This window comes from Geotrypetes seraphini, chromosome 3 (assembly GCF_902459505.1).
Source record: "Geotrypetes seraphini chromosome 3, aGeoSer1.1, whole genome shotgun sequence".
Lineage (NCBI taxonomy): Eukaryota > Metazoa > Chordata > Amphibia > Gymnophiona > Dermophiidae > Geotrypetes > Geotrypetes seraphini.
This window is the reverse complement of record NC_047086.1, coordinates 268748462-268775894: the sequence shown is the minus strand read 5'-3', so window position 1 is coordinate 268775894 and position 27433 is coordinate 268748462. Positions and strand designations below refer to the sequence as shown.

Sequence of the window (27433 nt, the reverse complement as noted above, 5' to 3'; positions counted from 1 at the left end):
CTCAGGAGCCTCTCGTGAGGAACTTTATCAAATGCTTTCTGAAAATCTAGATACACTACTACATTACATTAGTAATTTCTATTCCGCCTTTACCTTGCAATTCAACTATATCAACAGGCTCACCTTTATCCACATGTTTATTCACACCTTCAAAGAAGTCAAGCAAATTTGTGAGGCAAGATCTTCCTCGGCTGAACCCATGCTGACTCCATCTCATTAAATCATATTTGTCTACACGTTCCACAGTTTTATTTTTTATAATTGTTTCTACCATTTTGCCCGGCACTGAAGTGAGGCTTACCGGTCTGTAATTTCCCAGATCTCCCCTGGAGCTCTTTATTGGTGGAATTCCCTATGTCATATATATAAAATGGAAAGATATATTGCAATACATCGAGCGTGTTTTAGAAAATTTCAAGATGTGTGGGAGCCATTAACAAAATATTGCAATGATTAAATTATTTTTTTTCCCCTTGATTTACAGGTTCAATTATGAGGGAGATGGGGGGGATAATTTTATTATTGTATATTGTACAATGTATTTGATTATATAACATGAAGGGATGGGGAGGGTGGGGGTTAATAGCATTTTATGTGCACTCTTGATGATTATTAAGTGATATATTTATGATTTATTTGTTTTATTATATTGATACACTTATTGTACGTTTGAAAAAGAATAAAGAATAAAAAAAAATAATAATAAAAATTGGTGTAACATTGGTCACCCTCCTATCTTCAGGTACTACAGACGATTTTAGCAACAGGTTACAGATCACTAACAGCAGGTCAGCAATTTTATGTTTGAGTTCTTTTAGTACCCTGGGATGTATACCAATCATCCAATTTTTACACCACCAGATATTGAGTGGGCACCCTTGGAGACCGCCAAGCAGCCACTAACAGCACTTGAGCTGCAGTGAGGAAAATTTTACAGAAAGCCACCTCACCCTCATCCAAGGCAGGATCATATTGATGCAGAAATACAAGTGCCAGGTTGGGCTCCACATTCTCCCCACAAGGCAAAAACATTATTCCAATACCCCTGAATTGTAACACACTGCCACCACATATGAAAACAGGTCCCCGCAACCCCGCCAACAATATCCTATTCCCATGTCCTTCATTTTTGCTAACTTCACTGGAGTATAGTACCAGCGGAAAAGGGTCTTGAAACCATTCTTCACCTGCAATGTAGGAAGGCCCAAAGAAGCAGTATGACTCCAGACCATGTCCCAGGCTCACATGAGTGTCTATGTTCCAAGTCCCTTTCCCAGGCCATCATGTAAGCTCCCCTCTAGCTTCCCTGCGTGCCTTTTCTGTACAAGTCCCCAGCACAAGCGTGTTGGCTCAAGCCACTTCTCATCTCTGCCTTGATTACACATAATAAAAAATGCCTCAGACGTTAACACCAGCCGGAGAGCAAGTGGAGCGCCTGCGATCCACTGTCACGCGAGCCCTGTGTTTGGCGTCCGCAACGCTGGCTTCCATGCCTGCCTTTTCTGTACCGATTACGCCTGAACTTGCCTGAAATCACAGCCACACCTAAGCGAAAGCTCCTCTCAAGAGTCGCATGCAGATGGGGGTCGTGGGAGGAGGCGCCGTGGCAAGTGCTGCACAGGGATTTGAGGGGGAGGGAAATACCGCTTCTCCTGCAGAGAGAGACACACACAGACACTCACAGGACAGGGGGCTAAAGACACAGATTTTTAAAAAAAACACTAAAACCAGTGTACAAGGAGAGAGACACACACAGGAAAAAAATGACAAACAGACATACAGCAGCCAAGGAGACAGACAACAAAAAAAAACACAGACATACTTACACACAGCGTCCAAGTAGACAGACAGAGAGACAGTGGGCAAAGAGACAGCAACAACAAAAAAATACAAACAGCCAAACAACAGCCAAGGAGACAAACGGAAAAAAAAAAAAATATAGTGCCCAAGGATAAATTCAGGGAAAAAAGACATACAGACATACAGTGGCCAAGGAGTTAGACTGCAAAAAAGACATACAGACATACAGCAGCCAATGAGACAGACAGTCAGACAGCGACCAAGTAGACAATCAGCAAAAAAACACAAACAAACACAGCGACCAAGGAGATAGACAGACAGACAACGGTTAAGGAGACAGATAGCAAAAAAGAGACAGACAGTGGGCAAGGAGACAGAGAACAAAAAAATACAAACAGCCAAACAACAGCCAAGGAGATAGATGGAAAAAAAGGCAGACATACAGTAGCCAATTAAAAAGACAGAGAGACAGTAAAAAACAAAACAAACAAAAAAAAACCAAAACCATACAGTGGCCAAGGATAAATAATGGAAAAAAAGACATACAAACATACAGTGGCCAAGGAGTTAGACTGCAAAAAAAGACATACAGCTGCCAATGACACAGACAGACAGCAACCAAGTAGACAACAACCAAGGAGATAGATGGAAAAAAAAAGGCAGACATACAGTAGCCAATTAAAAATACAGCAAAAAAAACAACAACAACAACAGAGAAACATACAGTAGCCAATGAGATATACAGAAAGACAACGACCAAGGAGACATACAGTAAAAAACCACAAACAATCATACAGCGGCCAAGAAACAGACAGACAATGGAGACAGAAAGCAAAAAAAGAGAAACATACAACGGCCAAGGAGACAGGCATGCAACAAATAGGAAAAATATAAAAACTTTTAATAAATCAACCATACAATGGATATTAAAGCTCTCACATTAAGTTTTCAGTAATTTTTTTAAACTATTAAGATTGCACATCTATTCTAGCATCCGTTAATCTAATGGGCTTAAACACTAGTAATTACAATATTCTCCTAAGATGTCACTACTTATTCAGTGAAAGTCTTCCATAAATACCTTAGTGATTTACCGAAAGGGAAAGCAACTCTCAGAACACCCACCTTCCTTGGGGGTAAATTAATGTACAAGATTTCTGACTTAGCCATGTTGGCCCAGAACCCAGAGACTCGCCCATACTTAGTCAATTCTTCAGTGACTGCTAAAAGTGACTGCTCAGGATGGGTCAAGGTAAACAACAGATCATTAGCAAAGAGGCTCAGTTTATAATCCTGCCCCCGAACATCTACCCCCTCTGGATATGGACATTATCACAGACCCTCTGAGCTAACAGCTCTATCACCAGAGAAAACAAAATTGCCGATAGTGGGCATCCCTGCTTGGTCCCTTGGAATAGTTGAAAAGGCTGAGAATACCTGCCGTTCACCGTAACACAGCCCAAAGGCCAGTTATAGAGAGTTTTAATCCAGTCCACCGTGCGATTCCCCAAGCCAACCCACTCCAGAGTCTTGAACAGAAAAGGCTAGGAGACTCTGTGAAATGCTTTTTCCATGTCAACCGAGAGAAACAGGGCCTCCTGGCCAGAGCCTAATCTGTGGTCTCTCAAATTGAGTACCCTCCTGATGTTATCACCAACCTGTCTCCAGTAAATCCCAATTGGTCTGAGTAGATGTGTCTCAGGATCCAGCTCATAAGTCTGTCTACTAAAATCCAGGAGCGAAATGGGCCGATAGGGTGCATATAATCGAGGGTCCTTACCCTCCTTAGGAATCACTGTGACCTCCACAAGCCGCATGAAATACAGCAGAGGGGCACCCCCCTCCAGGAAGTTAAGCAAGGCCATAAAGGGCGTCAAGTGGGCATCCTGAAACAGTTTCTAAAATTTTACCCAAAAAACATCGAAGCTCAAGGACTTCCCAGTAGTCATGGATTTCAGTGCCTGCCAAGCCTCGATGAGTGTAACTGGCTGGTCCAGAAATTGAGCTTCCGACTCAAGAACCCCCAACTGGGCACCCTCCAAATATGCATCTATCTCTTCTGCCCACACATTGCCATCCTCAGAATAAAAATCCCTATAAAACTGCACAAAACAGTCTCGAATCTCAGAACTCTTGTGGAGATAACCCCCAATAGGGGAAGTGAGCACCAAAATGTTATTCTGAGACTGGCGAGCTTTCAACTGATGTTCAGCAAGATGACTAGCCTTATTGTTATACTCAAAAAATTTCTGCTTCAAAGTTGTAGATTAAATTGCATCTGTTCCACTTCATATGCTCTCAAGTCCCTCCGAGCCTCCTGCAGACTGGTCACTACCTGCTTATTCCAGTCGTGCAATTCGATGGTAGAGACTGGTCAACTCCTGTGTCCTCTTCCTATAAGTCACCACTGAAATAATGTGGCCCCGCAAGATGGCCTTCAACTCCTCCCAAACAGCTTCCAAGGAAACCTCACTGCCCCCATTAATGTCCAGATATTCCTGTCACCACACCCATGTCATCCAAAAGGCTATTGTTCAACCTCTAATAGGTGAGCCCAAGGTCCTCCATCAAAAGATTCAGTACCAGCCAAATGGGGGTGTAGTCCGACCAGGAGATTTGATCTATACCTGCCCTGATTACCCTCTAAGCAAATCTGGTTCAACAAAAAGATAATAATCAATCCAAGAGTAGGAATTATGCAAGGAGGCAAAATGCATAAAATCACGTCTCCGAGGATTCAACCATCTCCAGTCATCTACCACATTAAGCACTTTAAAGTCTTGCAACGCCTTCCAATCTTGAGCCCCATAAGCCACACCTCCACCTGAGTTTCAAGGCACAGCATTACCGTAAGGTTGAAGCCACTGCCAAGGATCAGTGCCCCCTCCTTCTGCTGCAGAACCCTCAGCAAAAGGGTATGAAAAAATGTCCCTTGGCCCTCGTTAGGAGCATAAAGATTCACCAAAGTGTACTTGGAGCCATTAATGGACACAATCAAAATTATGTACTATCCAAGAGGGTCACATTGAGTCCTATGAATCTCCACCCCCATTCCCTTTGCAAACAATATACCCACCCCAAACCTCTTAGCAGTACCCGTACTAAATGTTCATGCCGCTTCAAGAGGTTTTTTTTCCTGCAGGAAGCAAATCGAGGCACAACTTCAAGTCAGCTCATGAAAGAAGGCCTTGCGCTTATGTGGGAAGTTTAGGCCTTATATAGTTAAGAAACAAATGTAAGCCCACTAGGTTGCATGAAAGAATGTCCACAAAAATCTTAACCCCCAAACACCCAGCCCCAACCCCATCCCTCCCCTCCAACAGATTCTAGCAGGGGTCCCGGTCATTGACCTGTTCTCTGCCAGTGAAAACTGTAAAGCTGCTAACAAATGTCTTGAGCCCTCGAGTCTGCACTATTCTCCGTCAAGGGCTGTATACCTTCTTTCTGAGGCAGGACCCTAATGTGGTGACCCAGTGGTACAATCCATTGAACATCAGGAAGAGGCCAAATGTGAAAGTCCATCAATAACAGATGTTCGCTTTAGCCAGAGCCCCCGTCACCTCTTTAAAGGCTCGATGTTTCTGCAGGGTACTAGCTGCCAGGTCCTGGTATAACTCCACAGAACACCAATTCCAGGAAAGGGAGTCCATCTTCCATGCTTTGCGCAATAGGTGCACTTTTAAGACAAAACTTTGGAAGCATACCACAAGAACCCTGGGTTTCACTTAAGCACAGAGACCCAATGACCAGTAGGTTTGTTTTATACCCATGTCCAAAGTGTCCTCCACCAGGAGCCAACGGATAAAGTTAGTAAAACTTCCTGGGGATCTTTATAGGCTGGAGTATCAGGAATTCCCCACACCTGTAGCTCCTCTCATACCTCTCTGGGGCCCCGCTATTGTCTCCACACAAGTGTTGTCCCAGGCCTCCAATGCATCAATATAAGCTCCCATTTCGGTAAGGTCATTTTTGAGTTCCTGCACCGCTTCATGCACCTGGACCGCCACTGCTGAGATTTCCACTTTCATCTCTGCCATCCAAGCAGCCAGGTCTGCTTTAGTTAAGGGCTCAGGCTAAGTCTCCAGGCTGTTTTGGCTGGAATCTGCCCTGAGGCGTCCGCTCACACTGGTGTTTCCCCACTCCACATGGCATTTGCACCACCATTCCTTCCAGGCCTCGGCTCAGGGATCCCACTGCCTCTGATTTCTTTTTCAATGCCATATCCAAGTGCCCTGGAATTTCCCAGGCAACAGAAGAGCAAATGCGGCCCTGATAAACCGCAGGATATGCACCGACGGAGCCTCGAGCTTAGGCAGCCATCTTGGCCAGTGACATCACTTCCTCCCAGGGAGTGGATTGTTCAGTTTGATAAAAAGTTCCCTCAAATCAGGCCAGGATGCAATATTAGTGATGCCTTTTGACTTGTCTGCAGGTATTTATTTTATTTTTAAAATTTTTATTCCGCTCCAAACCTAAGTGGATTAGATATGAAACAAACATATCAAATTTTCACAAACTTTAACAGATTTAACAAGTTTAATGGACTGTTAGCTGCAGTTAGGTTACCCAGATAAAACATGATCCATCTCCTATTAAAATAGTTCAATGCCTAGACCAATAGGACATGACCTAAAACCCTGCCATAGTTAATAAAAGCTTTAACAAAAAAATGGATCATCAACAATTTCTTAAAAACCTCGAAGAACCTGGCAGGGAATTCCACATCTGTGGACCAGATATTGAAATAGCTGATGCCCATGTTTTCATATGACACACCCCGTTCACTGTTTCCATGGTTAATCTCATTGCTATAAGGGATTTTAGAGTACTCGTTAGTTTATATTTCTGTAAAATTTGTGTCAACTACCATGCGCTTCCCTGTAAACCAACCAAAAGGTTGACCCATAGAATCCACAGATGATGAAAATCCAAAGCAAAAAAAACTGTGGAAACTGATGTTGCTGATGTAGACTTTATTGGCATAAATCAGTTAATAATATATTAATAATGTATTCAGTAAAAGCATTTACTGAATACATTATTAATTGATTTATGCCAATAAAGTCTACATCAGCTTCCCCATAAACCACCTGATGAATAAATGTCAAAATTTTGTATTCAGTATGGTATGATACTGGAAGCCAATGCAGCTGTTTTAACAGGGAGAAATATGCTTATACCATGATGTCCCTGCAGCCAATCTTGCTGCAGTGTTTTTTTAATCTGTAAGGCTTATATCCTTGTTTTTGTTATGCCTTGCATAAAGGGAATCTCTGTCCTAAGCTCTGAACTTCCTTTTAGCAAATAACTTTTTATCATGTTTCCCCGAAAATAAGACAGGGTCTTATATTAATTTGTGCTCCAAAAACGCACAAGGCCTTATTTTCGGGAAATGTCTTATTTTTGGGGAAACACGGTAGGTTTGGCCCCGACATGTCCTGAGTTCAGATAGATTTTGCTATAGTGGCCCACTATCACAGCATGAGTTACTGTTTGAAAGTGTCCTTTTGTAAGGAATGTCTTTTCTTGATCTTTCATGTTCAAGGGTATAGTGAAGGTAGAGAGAGACAGATTCTTCAGACTGGCGGGGGCAACAAGAACTAGAGGACACTCAAAAAAATTGAAGGGAGATAGGTTTAGAACAAATGCTAGGAAGTTCTTCTTCATCCAGAGGGTGGTGGACACCTGGAATGCGCTTCCAGAGGGGGTGGTTGAGCAGAGTACAGTTTTGGGGTTCAAAGAGAGATTGGACGAATTCCTGAAGGGTAAGGGAATCCAGGGGTACAATTAGAGGGTTACTATACAAGACAAAATGCTCTTGAGTAATAGTTCACTACAGGTCATTGACCTGGGGGGCCGCCGCGGGAGCGGACTGCTGGGCATGATGGACCTATGGTCTGACTCGGCAGAGGCCATGCTTATGTGCTTATGTGCTTATGATAACTCTTAACTGATTGTATTGGTTTGGCATTTTTGTAAACTCTAAACATGAAACAAGGTTTTAGACTTCCCCATTTCGTCATTTTGCCACCAAGCAATGCCTAAGCTTACAAAAACTAGCAGAAATCTGGGACAGGCATAGTAACCCTCCTGGGGGGGAGGAGGCATTCAAGGATCGGTTATACAGTAGGTCCTTATGTGGGTGTAGGGCCCTTTAGGGGGATGGGGATATGATCCAGGTAGTCATCTAGCTTTTACATACCATAGAACAGGGGTGCCCAATAGGTGGATCGCGATTGACCGGTAGCTCGCCAAGGCAAAGTGAGTTGATCATCCAGGACTCACCTTGCCTTGGCGATCTATCGGGCCGATCAATCTTCCTCTCCCCGATGTCAATTCTGCCATCAGAGAGGAAGTTCGGGCCAGCCAATCGCTGCCTGCCTGGGCGGAACTTCCTCTCCGAATTGACATCGGGGAGAGGAAGATTGATTGGCCCGAAGCAGAGAGAGCATGTTATCCATTGGGGCCTGTTATCCATTGGTGGCGTTTGGGTCCTGTTCCCCGATGGCAGCGGCAATGGCAGTGGCTTGGGGAAGGGCAGGGAGAAAGAAAGAAAGGGGGCAGGCAGGGAAACAGAAAGAAAGAAGAGAAACAGAAAAAAAGAAAGGGGGCATGAGAGAAAGAAAGAAAGGTCAGGGAGAGAGGAAGAAAAAGTTGGGGGAGGGAATGAGGTGTGGAGGAGAAGAAGCATACAGGCTGAAAGATTGGATGCGCAGTCAGAAGAAGAAAGTGCAACCAGAAACTCATGAAATCACCAGACAAGGTAGGAAAAATGATTTTATTTTAAATTTAGTGATCAAAATGTGTCTGAATTTATATCTGCTGTCTATATTTTACAATATGGTCTCCTTTTACTAAACCGCAATAGTGGTTTTTAGCGCAGGGAGCCCATGAGCGTCGAGAGCAACGCTGGGCATTCAGCGCAGCTCCCTGCGCTAAAAAATGCTATTGTGGTTTAGTAAAAAGGGAGGGGGTTATGTTTGTCTATTTTTGTATGGTTGTTACTGAGGTGATAGTGCATAGAGTCATCTGCTTTGACCTCTTTGAAAAACCCTGGAATAGGAATGATAATTAACAATTATATGCGTATAGTGTGCGTTGTGTTTTTTTAAAATTTTATTGTTGGTAGATCATTTTGACTTGGTCATTTTAAAAGTAGCTTGCGAGTCGAAAAAGTGTTAGCACCCCTGCCGTAGAAGCTTAAAGTATTGCACCCTGACATACCTCCGAAGCCTCCAAACAAGCAGTGGTGGCAGCACTCTGAACAGGCTGCTTCACGTCCTTTCCCGCTGGAGCCTTCCCTCTGCCGTGACACTGATGATGTCATCAGTGATGCGGCAGAGGGAAGGCCCCAGTGGGGAAGGCCGCGAAGCAGCTTGTTCAGAGTGCTGCCACCACTGCTATGTGGAGGCTTCGGGGGTATGTAAGGCTCGCGGTGGGAGGGTCGGTGGGGTTCCGATACACGAAGGGATGGGAAGGATCTTAACTAGGACTTATTTTCGGGGTAGGTTTTATTTTCAGGGAAACATGGTATTATCATCATTGTTATTATCATCTGCATTCAAAGTAGGGCTGTCTAATTCATAACTTGTATCTTAATCTTCATCTTTTTTATTGCTGTCATGCTGTATAGTTACAGAGAAAGCATTCACAAAGTTTGAATCATTGTCTGTTGGTGTTTTTCTTTTATCTGATGGAAAACTCTTTGGCTCGTATCTTTGAGAACTGATGCAAGAATGTCAGATTTGTGAGAACTCTTCAGTGAAAGTCAAACAAGCAGACTTCCTCTATAAAGATTCTATCAATCTAGTGGATAGTCATTCCAATGTAAAATTTTCCATGGGATGTCTGGTAGTCTGCTGTCATAGAGAAATATGTCTGTTCAAGAATTGCAACTTCATAAAGGTGATTAATAAGTCCAGACAAACAAACAACCCAGCTTTAGTTTCAAAGTGATCAAGCTGATTACTGTTTTGTTTAACTGAAGACCAGTAACCAATGGAAAAGAGACCTTGGTTAGTATGCTTATACATTTAGACACAGAAAGTGGGAAAGGAATATCTCACCCAGCTGAGTTTGCTTTGTTTTTAGAGAAGCAATGATGATACATTTCATGTTGGCCTATATCAGCTTATCCAAGTGGAAGCTGACAGCAAAGGAAGATATGCCATTTTTTAAATTATATTTTGTGTGAATAGTTGCATGTTGTGTGTTATACAGTTTCAGGTTATGTAGAAAACCTGCATATGATGGAATATTAACCACTTGCCATCTACTCAGAGAATGTGGTTATGTGCAGTTATAGTTTTTCAAGAGATGTGGATAAAATACTAATTGAAAAACTAAATCTTATGGACTATTATACTGTATTATAGTTACCAATATGAATATTAATATCTGCATCTTATAATTTTCTATGTATAGAGACATGCGGTTCGGCTGTTCATATGCAACCACTGTAGAAAGTCAAGAGTCATCATCATGTGACCCCGCACCAAATGCTCAACAGCAACAGCTTGTATTTATGGTTGCCCGGAGTAACCAGTCAGAAAACCTACAGGTACATTAAAATATCCTATTTTGTAAAGTTGCATTTAATCTGTCTTCAAATAGCTCTCATGTCAATAAATGATTTATTCTAGAGCCATTTTTATTTTCTATACTATAAAATTTGTGTGTTCATATGGGGTTTTTCACATTTTGGGATTAAAGTTCAGTTGCATATGCAGATACTATTCAGATACTGACTAGTGCTACAGATCCAGATAAAATGGGCAACACCAGAACTTATGTGGATAATGAGATATTCAGTCTGTTTTGTGGATAACTTAGGGCAGTCTTCTATCTGGATAAGTTATCACCATGGTTCTACCTATGCTCTGCCCTGACAATATCCAGAGGGGTAGATTCTATATAAGGTGCCTACATTTAGATGCCTGGAAAGTGTGCCTAAATGTGAATTATATAAAGACAGTTCTGCACGGAATGTCTCTATAGAAAACTAGCTAAAATCATTCTTGTACCCAACTTTAGGCAAAAGTATTTATACTTACCAAAGGCAGGTGTTAATGCTCACACCTAACTACTGTCAAGCATGGAAATTGATTATATTCTATAACTGCACCTAAATCCTACGTTTACCTCTGCTTTGCCTTCTTTCTTGCTACTGTACTTGTTCTGATGTTTCCCTGGGACTGGCACCAGGTTTTAACTTCTTGTGGCAAAGAAGGCCAATAGAACTGAACCATAGCTCGGTCGAGAGTCTGGGCTTCAGAAAAATGACTTGTCCTGGAGTCGCTGCCCGGTTTTCTTATCCCAGGTCAAGTAATATAGTAGGCCTCCCTCTACCTGAAACTGCCGGAACCTTTTCACTGGATGTTTCACTTGCCACCAAATATATCGCAAAGAAGGGTCAGCTCTCTGTTCTTGTTTTAGGGCAGGGAACCTCCGCACCACCTCCCAGGGTTGCCAGTGCCTCCAGGACAGATCTCCCCCAGATCTTAATTCTTGGAAATACGCTACTTTATCTGCCTTTCTTTCAGCCCACGTTTTCTTAATATTTTGTGAGGCTGGTCCCATAAGTTCATCCTCCCAAGGTAATATTTTCCCAAGTTTTTCTTCCTAGGGCTCCCTATCTCCTTGTGGTTTCAGGTCCTCACTATGCTTAGTCCGGGGCAATCCTTCCAGATTTCTTATGCATTCTTAGAAGCAAGACCACTCTCTCCCTAAAATGAGGTCATAGGGAGGTCTTGGCATTACTGTTACATCAAAGGCCTGCCTTCTTCCCCCATATTCCAACCTAATTCTTTTCAGCTCATAGGGAATTGTAGTGCCATGCATACACTGGATTCTGGATATGCCTCTTGGTCGATCTATCTGCTCTCCTTGCTCGCCCAGAATGTTCTTCCATAATGTACGGGAAATACTGGACTGATTAACACCCATGTTCAATAGGGTGGTAACAGGCACTCCTTCCAACTTGACTTGAATAATGTATTCCCTCCCTGCCTTCGGGAGTGGTGAGTTTTTCTTACTAGCCAAGTTCATTTTCCCCTTGCTCTTTTGGCCTATCTTCCCACATGAGAAGCATCGAAAGGTCAGATCTCAGGAAAAACTCTATTTAAACCTATCCTGGGCTGCATGACTGGAACCACATACCCTGGTGGCTTCCTCCCAGTGTATTCTCTCAGTCCCTTGGGTTCTAGAAGTGACCTACGCCTCCAAGAAGGCTTCGGCAATAGTCGCTGTGTAGCCAAGGTTTGGAGCACCCTGCTTTGCTAACCAGTCCCTTAGAGTACCTGGGACAACCTCCATAAACTGTTCTCTCACCAGCTCTGCTATTACCACTGGGAGACTTTGGAGATAAGGTGCTAACTACCTTTCAGAGACATTTAAGTCGCTGTGCCAGGGCCTTAGGTCTCTCTCTGGGCTTCATTCTTAGAGCCCTGAACTGAATACAATATTGTTCAGGCGTATGTCCAAGGTATTCTAACAGAGCTTCTTTTATGCATTTATAGTCCGAGGTTTGCTCAGGGTTTAAAGTTCGGTAAGCCTCTAACGCTCGCCCTGCTAAGCATGGAAAGCAAAGTTGCTCATCTGTAACAGGTGTTCTCTGTAGACAGCAGGGGAATGCAGCCACATTTGTAGGTGAAGTCCGCTGACAAAGCCTATGTGCCGGTGCTCTCCCCTAGCTAAGTAAGCTTTATGCTTACTGGGCATGTGTGGGAGTCAGTACTTCCTACGCTTCTCCCCTTGGAATGCCAGTTTTGTTCCTAGCAATAAGGAAGGATTGAAAAAGAGGTGATGGCAGGCGGGCAAGTGTGGCTGCATTCCCCTGGTGTCTACAGAGAACATCTGTTACAGGTGAGCAACTTTGTTTTCTCTGGAGACAAGCAGGGGATATGCAGGCACACTTGTAGGTGAGTCCCAAGCTTGAAAAAAGTATCTGGATGGTGGAGATCCTTCCAGGTTTTCAAGACAAAGTTGGACAAGTTCATGCTAAACTGGTAAGACTGGACTCATTTGGAGCACTGGTTTTGACCTTGGGGCCGCCGCGTGAGCGGACTGCTGGGCAGGATGGACCCAGCAATGGCAAGTCTTATGTTCTTATGTACTGCAAAACAGGTTTCTTAAAACTGATTGACCAAATTGAACATACCTGTGAAAAACTCTGGTCCAAACAATAATGTTTCGTAAAAGTGTGTACAGAGGACCAATTTGCTTTGCAAATTAGCTGAATAGGAATAGATCTTAAACTGGCTATGGAAGTAGTCCTAACTTTATGAGCTCCAATTGTCCCAGATGTTTGAGTATTTGCTTTTGTATAACAAAAATTTATGCATTGTGCTATCCAAGAAAAAAAGAGTTCTTTTTTGATACTGGTTTTCCCTGGGTAGCTGGATTATAGGAAATGAAAAGCTGGATAGACTGTCGGAAGGAAGCTGTTGCTCTGATATAAAAAAAGCAATGCTCGTCTGCAGTCTAATGTATGGAGATGTTGTTCCGCTGAAGAAGAATGTGGAGGAGGGAAAAACGGTAAGGTTATAGTTTGGTTGAGATGAATATCTGTTGTAACCTACAGAAGAAATTTTGGATGAGTTTTGAGTTGTACTTTATGAGGAAAAAATTGAAGATAAAGATAATATGTAACTAATGCTTGTAGTTTGCTGACTCTTCTGGTGGAAGTAAGAGCTGTGAGAAAAACTGTTTTCCAAGTAAGAAAGGAAAGTGAAGCAGATCCCAGAGGTTCAAATGGGTCATGCATTAAGACATCCAACACCAAATTCAGATCCCACACTGGAGGTGGATCACAGATGGGAGGCTTGAGATTGTGAAGACCTCGGAGAAATCTAGAGATGGGGGGATGATGTGAAAGATGTTTACCATCCACCAGAATGTGAAAAGCTGAGATCACTGCTAAATGGTATCAAACTGAGTTAGATTTAAGACCAGACTCCGACAAATGGAGGAGATTCGACAAAATGTGTTCCGTTGGACAGTTGAGAGGATTGTGATGGTGAGTTTGAGACCAGATGGAAAAACGTTTCCATTTAGAACAGGGATCTCAAAATCCCTCCTTGAGGGCCGCAATACAGTCGGGTTTTCAGGATTTCCCCAATGAATATGCATTGAAAGCAGTGCATGCACATAGATCTCATGCATATTCATTGGGGAAATCCTGAAAACCTGACTGGATTTCCCCAATGTATGGAGAAAGCATCCCTTGCTATTGCTCAAGAAGTTGGGTGGAGAGAGCAGAAGGATGTGCAGATGGCATTTTGTCATGTGAAACAAAGAGATCTACTGTTGGAGTTCCCCAAAAAACTCCATTTGTTGTAGGATGGCAGAGTCGAGGGTCCACTTGTGTGGGTCGAGTTTGCTGCTGAAGGAATCTGCAAGGATGTTGTTTTCTCCTGGAATGTAGACCGCTTGCAGATGGACCCCTGTATTGAAAGCATAAGTCCATAGACGAAACAATTCTCTGCAGAGAGGGAGAGATCCTGAACCTCCCTGCTTGTTCACATAGAACATTGTGACTTGATTGTCCGTTTGAATCAGAACTTGTTTGTTAGGAAGCCAATGATGAAATGCCTGGAGCTCGAGGTGGTTGATATGAAGGTTTTGCTCGCTCACCGACCAGTGCCCTTAAGTACACCACTGGTAGAGATCCGGTCCCCAGCCCATTGTGGAAGTATTTGTCATTATCATGATGGATGGAGGAAGAGACTAGAAAGGACAACCCTCCTTCAAAGAATGGGAGTGAATCCACCACGAGAGGGATTGTTGAATCTGTTTTGGAAGTGGAACCATTCTGGCGAGGGAATGATGATGTTTATTCCAATGTAGTCTTAGGTCCCTCTGCAGGGGTCTCATGTGCAGCCTTGCATTTGGTACTAGGGATAGAGAAGCTGCCATGTGTCCTAGAAGTCATAAGATGGTTCAAGCTAAAATGGCTGAAACCTGTGTGAAGTACTCTGCCAGGGCAATGATGGTCCGATGTCTTTCTGGACGAAGATAGGCTCTTGCATGTTCCGTATTCAGGAGTGCTCCAATGAACATAAGGGAGTGAGTTGGACTTAGATTGGACTTTTGAGGACTGATGAGGAATTCTAAAAATTGAAGGGTTTGAACTGTGGCCTGGATGGTTAGAAGCAATTGGTCTTTGGAATGTGCCACCAGGAGCAATCTTCTAAATACGGAACGACCATGCAATGTTTTCGGAGATGTGCTGCTACCACAGCTAGGCGCTTTGTGAAAACTCTTGGTGCTGAAGAAAGGCCAAAAGGTAGCACCTGGAAATGCTGGAAAAGGAAGCACCTGGAAATATTAACTACAGGATAAATAACAGTGTGGTGTCCTGACCATGGAATCAAAGTACAGACAGAGCATCCTTGTGGTGAACAGATTGGAATACTAACTGTCCACCAATCAAGGTGAGCTATAGCAAATTCAGGTACTTTGGTACTAGCCATCTGGACAAGGGACAGGGGCCAATGACCTAACTTAGCTGTGATTAGAATTTCTTTTAGGATAGTAATAAGCTCAATCTGTACTGGATCACAGGCCAAAGCCCAGGAAATATTCTTTCCCAACCTATATTCCTCATGTGCTAAGGGCACAATTTTATGTTCTAAGAGCAAATGTGTCTACAATTACATTGGATAATTTAGAGGAAGTTCCTTTAATAATATGTTGTGAGGTGAACCCATTAGAAGCATGTTGAGAGGAGTACCTCTATATCAATTGTATTAAGAGCACCCAGTGCAGTTCCTGTGCCACCTAGAATGGTGTCCAATAGTTCACGCTTGTGTCTACTTTGTTTGGTTGTTTGTTTGTTTGGTTTGGACTGTAACTGACTGCATGCCAAATCAAGCACTTCTCTGGGGGTGCTTTCAGTTCCTGCGTTCTTTCTAAAGAAGTAGGGACAGGAGGTACCCACTGTACTTGGGTGATGTTTACTGAGTAGAACACTGGCTTGTCCTGTACAGAACAAAAACTCAAGATGACAAGGTCTGTTCCTTCAGGAAAAGGTAGGAGTATTTCTTGATATCGATACACTCCATCTGTGGAATTAGCCCAACCGATTGTGCATATTTGAATGATAGTTCCTGTAATGATACTTGGGTAAAGGAGAGCATATACAAGAGTAAAAGGGAACTGTGACATAATAAAACTAACTCTAAACTTAAACAAATTAACTAGTACTTACTACTTATAAAATGCAATAATCAAAATAATTTCTACTACATATTTACATAACTATTGCACGCCTATTCTGTAGATAGGACTCATCAACTATATAGCAGGAGTGAATAATATAGTTACCACCCCCTTGTGACTTTTCCTCTTCAAATGCAGCTGTCTGCAGGTGAAATCTGAAAACAGAGACTGATAAACAGTTTATAGACAACGGCGCGAAAGACAAAAGCGTGCGCCGACAACTGAGCGCAGCGCGTGCTGCTGCGCCGCTCTAAATTACAGTTTTTAGGGGCTCCGACGGGGGGGTTTTGTTGGGGAACCCCCCCAGTTTACTTAATAGACATCGCGTCGGCGTTATGGGGGGTTTGGGGGGTTGTAACCCTCCACATTTTACTGTAAACTGAACTTTTTCCCTAAAAACAGGGAAAAAGTGAAGTTTTCAGTAAAATATGGGGGTTTACAACCCCCCACACCTCCCACAATGCCCCCACAACGCGGCGCGATCTCTATTAAATAAAGTGGGGGGGTTCCCCCCCACGCCCCCCCATCAGAGTGCTAAAAACAATAATTTAGAGCGGCGTGGCGGCGCGCACTGCGCTCAATTGTCTGGGCGCACCTTTGTCCTGATGCGCTTTTGACCTGACACCCTGATAAACACGTTACCCATACAATTTCAACTGAGTGATGTGTTTCCAACATTGCTGGTTGTCAGGCATTAGGATTTGGTAAAGGCTTGGGCCTAGGGTATCTGTTATCAAATATGGTCCATCCCATTTTGCTGTCCCAAAGGGAAGGTTAGGTCTGGGTTTCAGGAGCATGACTTTACTCCTGACTTTGAGGGGCCTTAAATCAGAACCTTTTGCATGTATTTCCTGCAAATAATCTTTAGACTTTTCTGTGTTAGCCAGCACAGCGGTCTGTATTTCTTTCAGATGTTCTTGCAGGGATTTCATCCATACATTGGCAAGAATTACTGTCTGGTCCTCTGGAAGGAAAGAACACAACAAATTTTCTCACCTTGGCATTGGCCTTCCCATTAAGGCTTCATAAGGTGCAAAACCTGTGGACTTACAAACATTAGCTCTGATATACATAAGGACCAAAGGGAGTACCCGATCCCAGTTTTTTCCAGTCAGATTCAGCATAGGGCTGAGATGGGCCTTAATGGTCTGGTTCATTCTTTCTACTTGCCTTGCTGCCTGGGGGTGGTATGGGATGTGTAATGGCTGTTCTATGCCTAGAAACTCAAACAATTCTATGATAAGCTGGGAAACAAAGCAAAGCCATTATCGGAGTCAATGGTTTTTGGGATTCTCCATCTTGCAAAAAAATTGGTCTTGGCTGTCTGATCTGGTACTGGGAATGTTTCTACCCAATATGAAAATGAATCAACCACAGTCAGTAAAAATCTGGTTTTTCTAGCAGTTAAGGGAAGAAGACCCACATAATCTATCTGCAGTCTCTCAAATGGACCGTGTGGCAGCACTCTCAACTGTCCCCTTTTCTTTTTTAGGTTATCTCCCAAAGAAGGCACAGATTATACAGGAGGAAACATGATCCTGTATGTCATGTTTTATTTTTGTCTATTTGTAGAACAATCCTCCATTTCTCAACCAAATAATTTCTTATGTGAATATTAGTATATATGACCCTCAGAAACACCACCTTAGACTCCTGTAATTCATTATCTTAGGCTTTAAGTGTTGCTTCCTCACCGGATCTTATTTGTATTACGGTAATAATACTGTTTAAATATATAAATAAGTGGTTTAGCATTACTTTTTTTTTAAATTCTTTATTCATTTTTTAGATTACATTAAGTGTTACATATATTCAATCACATTAACAATAAATATATCACTTACAGACTATCATTTGCACATTACTTAAAATCTTATCCCTCCCCCTTCCCCCCTCCCTACCATATAATCCAGTATAATATAAATATGTATTAATAAAATATCCCCATCCTACCCAATTAATACTAATAAATTTAAGGGAAACAAACTCTACTACTCCGTACAATATTTTGTTAATGGTTTCTATACATCCTGAAATTTCTTGAAATAACCCTTTTGTAATGCAATAAATCTTTCCATTTTATAGATATGGCATAGAGAGGTTCCACCAAAAGTTGTAATTCAATCTTCTCCAATCCTTCCAATTATATGTGATTTGCTGAATGGCAATACCAGTCATTATGAGTAATAATTTATTGTTATTCATAGAAATCTGACTTTTTGCTCTCATTTCCATGCCAAATATCACAGTATCATAGGATAGTGCCACTGGATTATCTAACAAATTATTAATTTGGTCCCAAATTGATTTCCAAAAATTCATAATAAATGGGCAATGAAACAATAAATGATCTAAAGTTCCTGCTTCCAAATGACAATGCCATCATCTATTAGACAAAGAACTATCTAATTTTTGTAACCTAACAGGGGTCCACAACGCTCTATGCAACAGAAAAAAACCAAGTTTGTCTCATAGATGCTGACACCGTACATCTCATCCTCCAAGACCAAATTCGTGGCCACTGAGATGCCGTAATTTGATGCTTAATCTCAATGCTCCAAATATCTCTTAAACCATTTTTTAATTTCTTTTTATTAAATCCACTTAACACTTTGTACCACTGGACAGCCTGGTGACCCAAGAAGTCTGTCTGGAAACACAGAAACTCCATACTATAATGATTATTAAGGTTTTTCCAATCAGGGAACACCGCATGAATGGCATGCTTCAATTGCAACCATCTAAAACTTTCTGAGTTTTTAAGACCAAATTTATGTTGCAACTGTGAAAATTCAAGCATACTACCATTAGAAATAACATCATCCAATATTCGTATTCCTGCTACCATCCAGTGCTTCCAGACTAGTCTCTCTCTGCCAATTTGAATCTTGGAGTTTACCCATATAGACTGTTTTGTAGATTTATAAATTGGAATAGTTGTTAAATTGCTTACATATTGCAATGTTTTCCATGTATCTACTAATATGCTATTATCTTTACTGTAGCTAGGCATTTTGATACTGAGTACATGGCACAGACGCAATGGAGACATGAGTTGCCATTCTAACCACAACCAGTCAGGGAGTTTTTCCATGAGTTCTGGGAGGACCCAATACATACCTTGGCGCAAAATATAGGCTTGATGATACCCAGTGGCGTACCTAGGGGGGGGCGGGGGGGGGCGGGCCGCCCCGGGTACCAGCCCTGAGGGGGTTTTCCCGGCCTTGCCGCTCAGTCCCCCCCCACGCCCGAAGGACCGCTCGCCCCACTGACCTTCCAGCACACCTATGAAGCAGCCCGCAGCAGGATCGCGACGTCAGCAATCCCTCAGCTGCTTGGGCGCTGCTTCCTGCGCCGCGGTCCCGTCCCTCCTCTGACGTCAGAGGAGGGGGCGGGACCGCGGCGCAGGAAGCAGCGCCCAAGCAGCTGAGGGATTGCTGACGTCGCGATCCTGCTGCGGGCTGCTTCATAGGTGTGCTGGAAGGTCAGTGGGGCGAGCGGTCCTTCGGGCGTGGGGGGGGCAGTAGCTTAAGGTAGCCCGGCGCAGGAAGCAGCTCCTAAGCAGCGCAAAGATAGCTGACGTTGCGATCCTGCTGCGGCTGCTTCATAGGTAGTGCGGGGAGGCCAGGGGGGCGAATGGTCCTTCGGGGTGGGTCGGGGCATCAGGCCTTCAGGGTGGGGCGGGCGGGCGGGCAGGCAGACTTTCAAGGGGGAGGGGGGTGACAGGCAGGCAGGCAGGCCTTCAAGGGGGGGTGCAGGTCTTCGGGGGGGGTGCAGACCTTCAAGGGGGTGCAGGCCTTCAAGGGGGGGACAGGCAGGCAGGCCTTCAAGGGGGGGACAGGCCTACAAGGGGGGGGGACAGGCCTACAAGGGGGTGCAGGCCTACAAGGGGGGGGGACAGGCCTTCAAGGGGGGACAGGCCTTCAGGGGGGGTGCATGCCTTCAGGGGGGGTGCCGACCTTCAAGGGGGTGCAGGCCTTCAAGGGGGGGACAGGCAGGCAGGCCTTCAAGTGGGGGGACAGGCCTTCGGGGGGGTGCAGGCCTTCGGGGGGGGGGTGCAGACCTTCAAGGGGGTGCAGGCCTTCAAGGGGGGACAGGCAGGCAGGCCTTCAAGGGGGGGACAGGCCTACAAGGGGGTGGGACAGGCCTTCAAGGGGGTGCAGGCCTTTGGGGGGGTGCCAACCTTCAAGGGGGGGTGCAGGCCTTCAAGGGGGGGGACAGGTCTTCAAGGGGGGACAAGCAGGCAGGCCTTCAAGGGGGGACAGGCCTACAAGGGGGTGGGACAGGCCTTCAAGGGGGTGCAGGCCTTTGGGGGGGTGCCAACCTTCAAGGGGGGGACAGGCCTTCAAGGGGGGACAAGCAGGCAGGCCTTCAAGGGGGGGGTCAGGCCTTCAGGGGGGGGACAGGCCTACAAGGGGGTGGGACAGGCAGACCTTTAAGGGGGGACAGGCCTACAAGGGGGTGGGACAGGCAGACCTTTAAGGGGGGATAGGCCTTCAAGGGGGGACAAGCAGGCAGGCCTTCAAGGGGGGGTCAGGCCTTCAAGGGGGGGGGGACAGGCCTTCGGGGGTGCAGGCCTTCGGGGTGGGTGCAGGCCTTCGGGGTGGGTGCAGGCATTCGGGGTGGGTGCAGGCCTTCGGGATGGGTGCAGGCCTTCAGGGGGGGACAGACCTTCGGGTGGGGGGTACAATCCTTCGGGGAGGGTGCAGGCCTTCAGGGGTGGGGTTTAGGCGTTCAGAGGGGGACAGACCTTCGGGTGGGAGGTAAAGTCCTTCGGGGGGTGCAGGTCTTCAGGGGTGGGGTGTAGCCCTTCTGAGGGGGGACAGACCTTCGGGGGAGGGGGGTCCTGGTGTAAAAGTACACAGAGGGAGAGAGGGAAGGGGGGGTTCAAAGATACGTGCATATGCCAGACTTTGGGGGTTAGAAATAATGGGTCTAAAAACAGAGGAGTGGGAGAGAGATGGTGCATAATGGGATTTAGGGAGGGAAGGAACAGAAAGGGAGAGAACTTGGAAACAGGGGATGGTGTGGAGGGGGGATAGAGATACTGGATAGGAGGATAGTTGGGAACAGAAAGGGAGAGATGGTGGATCCTGGGGTGGTGGGGAGTTGAGAAAAGGTGAATCTGTGGATGGAGACAAAAAAAAGGAAAGATGCCAGATCTCCGGGAGAGGGAAGGGAAATGGAAGGGGAGAACAGAGATGGCAGACGGATGGTTAGCACGGAGAAAGGAGACCCTGGCAAGCAAGACAACAAGAGCCTGGGACCAACAAGATTTGAATATTGATCAGAGAGCAAAAGGTAGAAAAAATAATTTTATTTTCTGTTTTGTGATTACAATATGTTAGATTTGAAAAGTGTACATGAGACAGCTTGAAATGGGAACTTTTCTATTTTTGTGAATGGCAAGGCTGAGTTCAGTTAAAATATATGCTTTATAAGAAAATATAATAATGTGTTTTATAAAGTTTATAAGCATTGCTGGCATACTCGGTGAGGTGTTCCTAGTGTTGGTGGTGGTGGTAGCATGTCAGTGTGTTGAGAGGAAGAGGTAGTCTGGGAAATTCTGCTGAGCAAACTCTGGGCCCATTTCCACCCCCAGTTAGTCCACTCCACTCAACTGGTTCACACACTGAGTGGGTCTTTGGGTGTTATTTCTGGGTAGTTGTTTTAGAATCTCTTCCAGTGGTTTGTCAGTATCTCCTTCTGGTCCAAGGAAGGAAACTTTGTCAACCTTAGCATTGACCTTCAGAATATGTTTGTAACAGCGCTGCTTGTGTGGCATTAGGCTATGTAGTGATCGAAAGAAAAAAACAGACCTTTGCACATTTTTGCACTATATGGTGGGTGTATGAGGAGATTCATTTCCTGCACAGTTAAGTCCATGTGAAGTTACCTTGTGCTGTATTTGACATCTAGCAAGGTCTCTGTTTGGAAGGAAAGATCTAAGCTTAAAAATGAAGTGGCCAGAAGTTATGTTAAAAGTAGATAGCGTAGCTGGTTTTAAGAAAGGTTTGGACAAATTCCTGGAGGAAAAGTCCATTGTCTGTTATTAAGACATGGGGGAAGCGTCTGCTTGCCCTGGATTGGTGCACTCAGCAGCAACAAATACTAGTTTTGGCTGGCTCTTTCCCCGCATTTCTCCTCTCTTCCCCACGATTTAATATCCAGTTCAGGCAGTAAGTAAATGCATCGGCAGGGGGGGTCTGGTAAGTCTTGGGGGCTGGGGATGGAAGGTGAGAATCAGTTCTGTAGGCTATCAGAAATTTGCTTAATTATCTACTCACACAGAAAAGCAGTAAAGTCAATAGGTTCTCTGAGTGGGAACAACCTGTTTGATCTTGCACTCTTGTGATTGACCAATTGTTTATCACTGTTTAATTTATCACATTGATTAATTTGAGCACACCTGAGGTGTCCTATGATGGTGTGCACTGCAGGCAGAGGAGCCTTATTGTGTAAAGCACTGGAGAATTCTCTCCTCTCGCTTACCTCTCACGCTGAGGACACCCTGCTTCAGTATAATCATTTATATGATTTATCTTATAAACATTATTACGTGGTCTTTTCCTCAAGTGCTGAGACATCAGGTTGTTCCCACTTGGAGAACCTATTGACTTTTACTGCTTTTCTGTGTGGCTTTAACATTTTTGCTATTCAGTATACCTAAACTATTATTCAGTAGAAAAAATATGGTTTGTTCAATCAAATCCTGTGTGGACATTGGACTTCTATGAGTGAATGTTCTGCTTGATTGAACAAACTAAATTTTTTCTACTGAATAATAGTCTAGGTACAATGAAAGTAAATAGCAAAAATGTTTGAGTAGATAATTAAGGAAATCTTTTTCATATTGCTTGCTTATGGACTGGGAAAAAAGACTGTTCAAGCAAATGTCTCCAGAACTGCTTTAATGGAAAAATGTGATTTTTTTTTTTTAAGTACTTTGTGAAATTTATTGTTGTGAAATTTATTGTTATACTTTGTTTAAACTTAAAAAGCGGTGTCATTAACAGTGAATCTAATCGAAAAATCGATTCAACAGGGTGAATCGAATCGAATGAAATATTTTTCTCTGAATCGGGCAGCACTATTGGCTACCATGAGAATGGGCTACTGGGCATGATGGACCATTGGTGTGACCCAGTTAGGCTATTCTTATGTTATGTTCTCATCTGTAGGGGCCTTTGTTTTCACTTCTTATTTTAATGTATTTTTTTCCTGGGAACTTATCAGTGTTTTTTTATAATGGGAACAAAAATGGAAGAGAATTAATGTGTGTGGAATGGGGGGGGTAACTAATTTCTTCAGCTAAATAATTCAATCCACTTCAAACAGACATAGGAGAACTCACGCACCATTCACACACCCTCCAACCAAAAACGTCAAAAGAAAAAAACTGTTCGACAACCTCCAAGCCATTCGAGCTGCAACACTTGACCCCCAACTCTACAACCTATTGACCTCGACCACAAACTACAAAACCTTAAAAAAAGAAATAAAAACCCTTCTATTCAAAAAACACATAAAACCAAACTAACATAATCAGAACTGTCCCAAGCATCACCTGCAACTACTCCATATGTACTTCTGATGTCATGACAATTCCGACATAATTTATGTTATGTTATGTTTGGAATAATGGTTACATAAATGAGGTTCAATAAAAGAAAATTTTCACTGCCTGTTTCTATTCTGACCATTTATTCCATTTCATGGTTATTGCAAAAAAAAAAAAAAAAAAAAATTTTTCCATGAGGGGGGGGGGGGGGTGTCAAAAAATGATGGGCCCCGGGTGCCACATACCCTAGGTACGCCACTGATGATACCTATAAAAATTTGGAAAATTTACCCCCCCCCTCTGAAATTGATCTTTGTAAGGATACCAAAGCCACTCTAGGAGTTTTACCCAACTAAATAAATTTTAAAAGAATACTATTTAATTTTTTATAAAAGGACCCTTGAAAATATATCGGCAACATACCCATCTGATAACAAACCACAGGTAAAATCATCATTTTTAATAGTTTGGACTCTCCCCCACCATGAAAGGTGTAAAGGATTCCATTGCTCACACATCTCCGTGACCTTTTGTAATAATTTTTCATTTATTTTCATTGTTTCATCTAATGTATTTTTAATCCAAATGCCTAAATACTTTTTATCCCAGGACAAGCAGGCATGATATTCTCACATGTGGGTGACGTCATCTACGGAGCCCCAGTGCGGACAGCTTTTCAAGCAAACTTGATTGAAGTTTCAAGTTTGCACACTGCACCACGCATGTGCTAGCCTTCTTGCCCACTAGAGGGCGCATCCCCACCTCGTGGTCCTCAGTTCTAATTCATCCGCGGAGCCAGAAGCCCTGTGGATATTTTTGTGCTCTAATTGCCTTCTGTCGCCGCGGCTGTGGACGTTTTTCGACGCGGTCGCTGCGTGTAGTTCTTTCTTTCTTTCTTTGTTTTTCATTTTTCTAAAAAAAAAATAAAAAAAAAATTTCTTTTTCCGTCGCTCCGGGGGCTCCCGGTAGCCACGGCCCGGGAATCTCGTTCGTTCCCGGCCACGTTGTAGGCCCATGTCCCGGCCTGTTACGGGGTTTAAAAAGTGCGGTCGTTGTGACCGATTACTTTCGATAACAGACCCCCATCGCTGCTGTTTACGGTGCTTGGGGCCCCAGCACCCGACAGAGGCGTGTGTCAAGTGTGCCACCTTTCAGAAGCGGGCACTCACGCGCCGTAAGGCCCGCATGGCGGATCTTTTTTCCGTAGAGTCCCCGCCTGGGAAGGCCTCGAGTTCGGCCTCGGCTTCGGCCCCGGCCTTGACCTCGGCCTCGACCTCGGCCTCGGGACCCTCGGCTTCGCCTCGTCCCTCGATGCCCTCTAAGCCGGTAGCTGCATCCAAGGCCTCGGGTAAATCTCCACTTCCCTCCTCAGCTCCAGGATCATCTAAAAAGCCATCCTCGGGCTCTTCGACGGCGGGTGGGTCCACCTCCACTCAGCCCAGGATGCCCAAGTCCATCGCCCCGAGGGAATACTCGAGACCGAGGTCGCCCTCTGAGGAGCGTCGGCAGGTGCTGCCCCAGGGGATGTCGATCCCGGTGTTCCAGGAATTGCTCCGGGCGTTGATCGCCTCAGAGCTCACCGGGGCTATTGAGCACCTGCAACAGGCTTCGGCCTCGACTGCTTCGGCATCGATGCCCCCGCAGTTGGCGACCTCGGCCTCGGGTACCGGGGCTTCGGCTCCAGAGGCGCCCACGGCCTCGACCTCGGCATTGCCCTCGGACTCGGCTTCGAGGGGACAGCCCGAGCGTAGCGTGCGCCCACGCGACAAGGTGCGCCGGGTGCGGCGGCTCTCGTCGTCGTCCTCGGAGTCCTCGCGAGGTTCATCACCCTCGGGCAAGCCTCGGGCGAGGCACCGTGCGAGGAAGGCCAAGCGGTCTCGGGCCTCGCCTCGGCGGCGCGGTCGCTCGTCGCCTGCCGGGGTCGATACCTTGAAGGTTCGGGACCTGCGGGTCGATAATCCCAATTTGTTCAGGTCTCCTGCCAGGGAGAGTTCCCGAGCGTCCTCGCCGGGGCCGAAGGGATGGGCTTCGGTGCCCCGGACCCCGGGGGGATCCCCCAAGGGTTCCCTTCGACAACATCGGTCTCCGACCCCCTCGAGGTCACAGGACTGTGCCTCCTTGGGATCGGATTCGGGGAGGGAGCCGAGGTACTCTCACGAGGCCTCTCCCTTCGGCTCGGCTGGGAAGTCTCGGTCACCCTCTCCTCCTGCCAGACCTTCATCCTTCACGAGATTTGTGCAGGATATGGCGGTGGCTTTGGGTGTTGACTTGTTGGAGGGATCCACTTACACCAAGGAGTTTTTAGAGGAGCAGGATCTTCCTGCTCCACCTCGGGAATCCCCTCGCCTTCCCATCAACAAGGTCCTCCATCAGACCTTCCTTCGGAATCTCGAGGCTCCTTTGACGGTCGCAGTGGTGCCCTCCAAAATGGAGAATAAATATCGCACCCTTCCCATCAAGGGGTTCGAGAAGGGGCAGCTATCTCACAATTCCCTTCTGGTGGAGTCGGCACTTAAGAAATCGCAGCCTTCCAGGGTGTCGGCAGCGGTCCCGCCGGGTAGGGAGGGCCGGACCCTGGACAAATTCGGCCGTCGCCTTTATGCCAACTCTCTCATGGCAACGAGGGTGCTGAATTACGCCTTTTCGTACTCGTCATTCTTGCGTACGATGGTGAAGGACCTCCCTTCTTTTCGCGAGGTGATACCGGAGTCCCATAGAGACAGGTTTGCCACCTTCAGCTCTAATCTTTCCCAGCTGCGCCTCTACTTGTTCCACGCAGTTTACGACGCGTTTGAACTTGCCTCGAGGGTATCTGCCTGTGCGGTGGCCATGCGCCGGCTGGCGTGGCTTCGTACCCTCGAGATGGATTCAAATTTGCAAGAGTGCTTGGCTAACTTACCTTGCGTCGGGGCGGAGCTCTTTGACGACTCATTGGATGCGGCGACCAAGAGGCTTTCTGAACAGGAACGCTCCCTGGCCTCTTTGGTGCGTCCGAAGCCTAAGCCCACTCCGCAGCGTCCCTTCCGGCAGCCCCCGAGGAGGTATCCTCAGAAGTCTACGCCGGCCTTCTCTAGACCACCACCACGGCGCCCTCCCCAGCAGGGTAGGGGTGGCCCTTCTAAACCCGCCACGCAGGGAGCGGCCAAGCCCGCGCCGTCTTTTTGACAGGGTGTGCGGTTGGGGGCGGGCCCCCTCCGCGATTTCGCTGAACCCCCTCCCCATCGGGGGTCGCCTCAGCGCATTTACCGGGGCGTGGTCTGGGATCACATCCGACGCTTGGGTGCTCTGGACCATCTCAGAGGGCTATTCACTCAACTTCTCCGTGCAGCCTCCGGACATGCCACCCAGAGCTTGGCCGCAGTCGCGGAGTCAGTTGTCCCTTCTCCTGATCGAGGCCAGAGCCTTGTTGAGCCTCCGCGCCGTAGAGCTGGTGCCGCCGGATCAGAGGGGGCAGGGGTTTTACTCCCGCTACTTTCTGGTCCCGAAAAAGACAGGGGACTTGCGCCCCATTTTGGACCTTCGGAGGCTCAACAAGTGCCTGGTCCGGGAGAAGTTCCGTATGTTATCGCTTCCGGTTTTGTATCCACTTCTGGAAGCAGGGGATTGGATGTGCTCCCTGGACTTGAAGGAAGCATACACCCATATTCCGGTGCATCCCGCTTTCCGCAAGTTCTTGCGGTTCCAAGTAGGAGATTTGCACCTGCAGTATCGGGTTCTTCCCTTTGGTCTGGCGTCGTCCCCTCGGGTGTTCACCAAGTGTATGGTGGTGGTTGCGGCGGCCCTGCGCTCTCGGGGGCTGCAGGTCTTTCCCTACCTGGACAATTGGTTGATCAAGGCACCGTCCAGGGAGGG

The 27433-nt window shown here is 45.7% G+C and overlaps 1 protein-coding gene across 1 annotated transcript in view; it reads left to right on the top strand.

The window, feature by feature from the left end:
• The window catches only part of PCNX2 (pecanex 2), a 1104481-nt gene that overhangs the window by 249564 nt on the left and 827484 nt on the right, over window positions 1–27433 (top strand). The window contains 1 exon segment of the mRNA XM_033937641.1: window positions 10225–10360. Within this exon segment, the coding sequence (XP_033793532.1) occupies window positions 10225–10360 (136 nt within the window).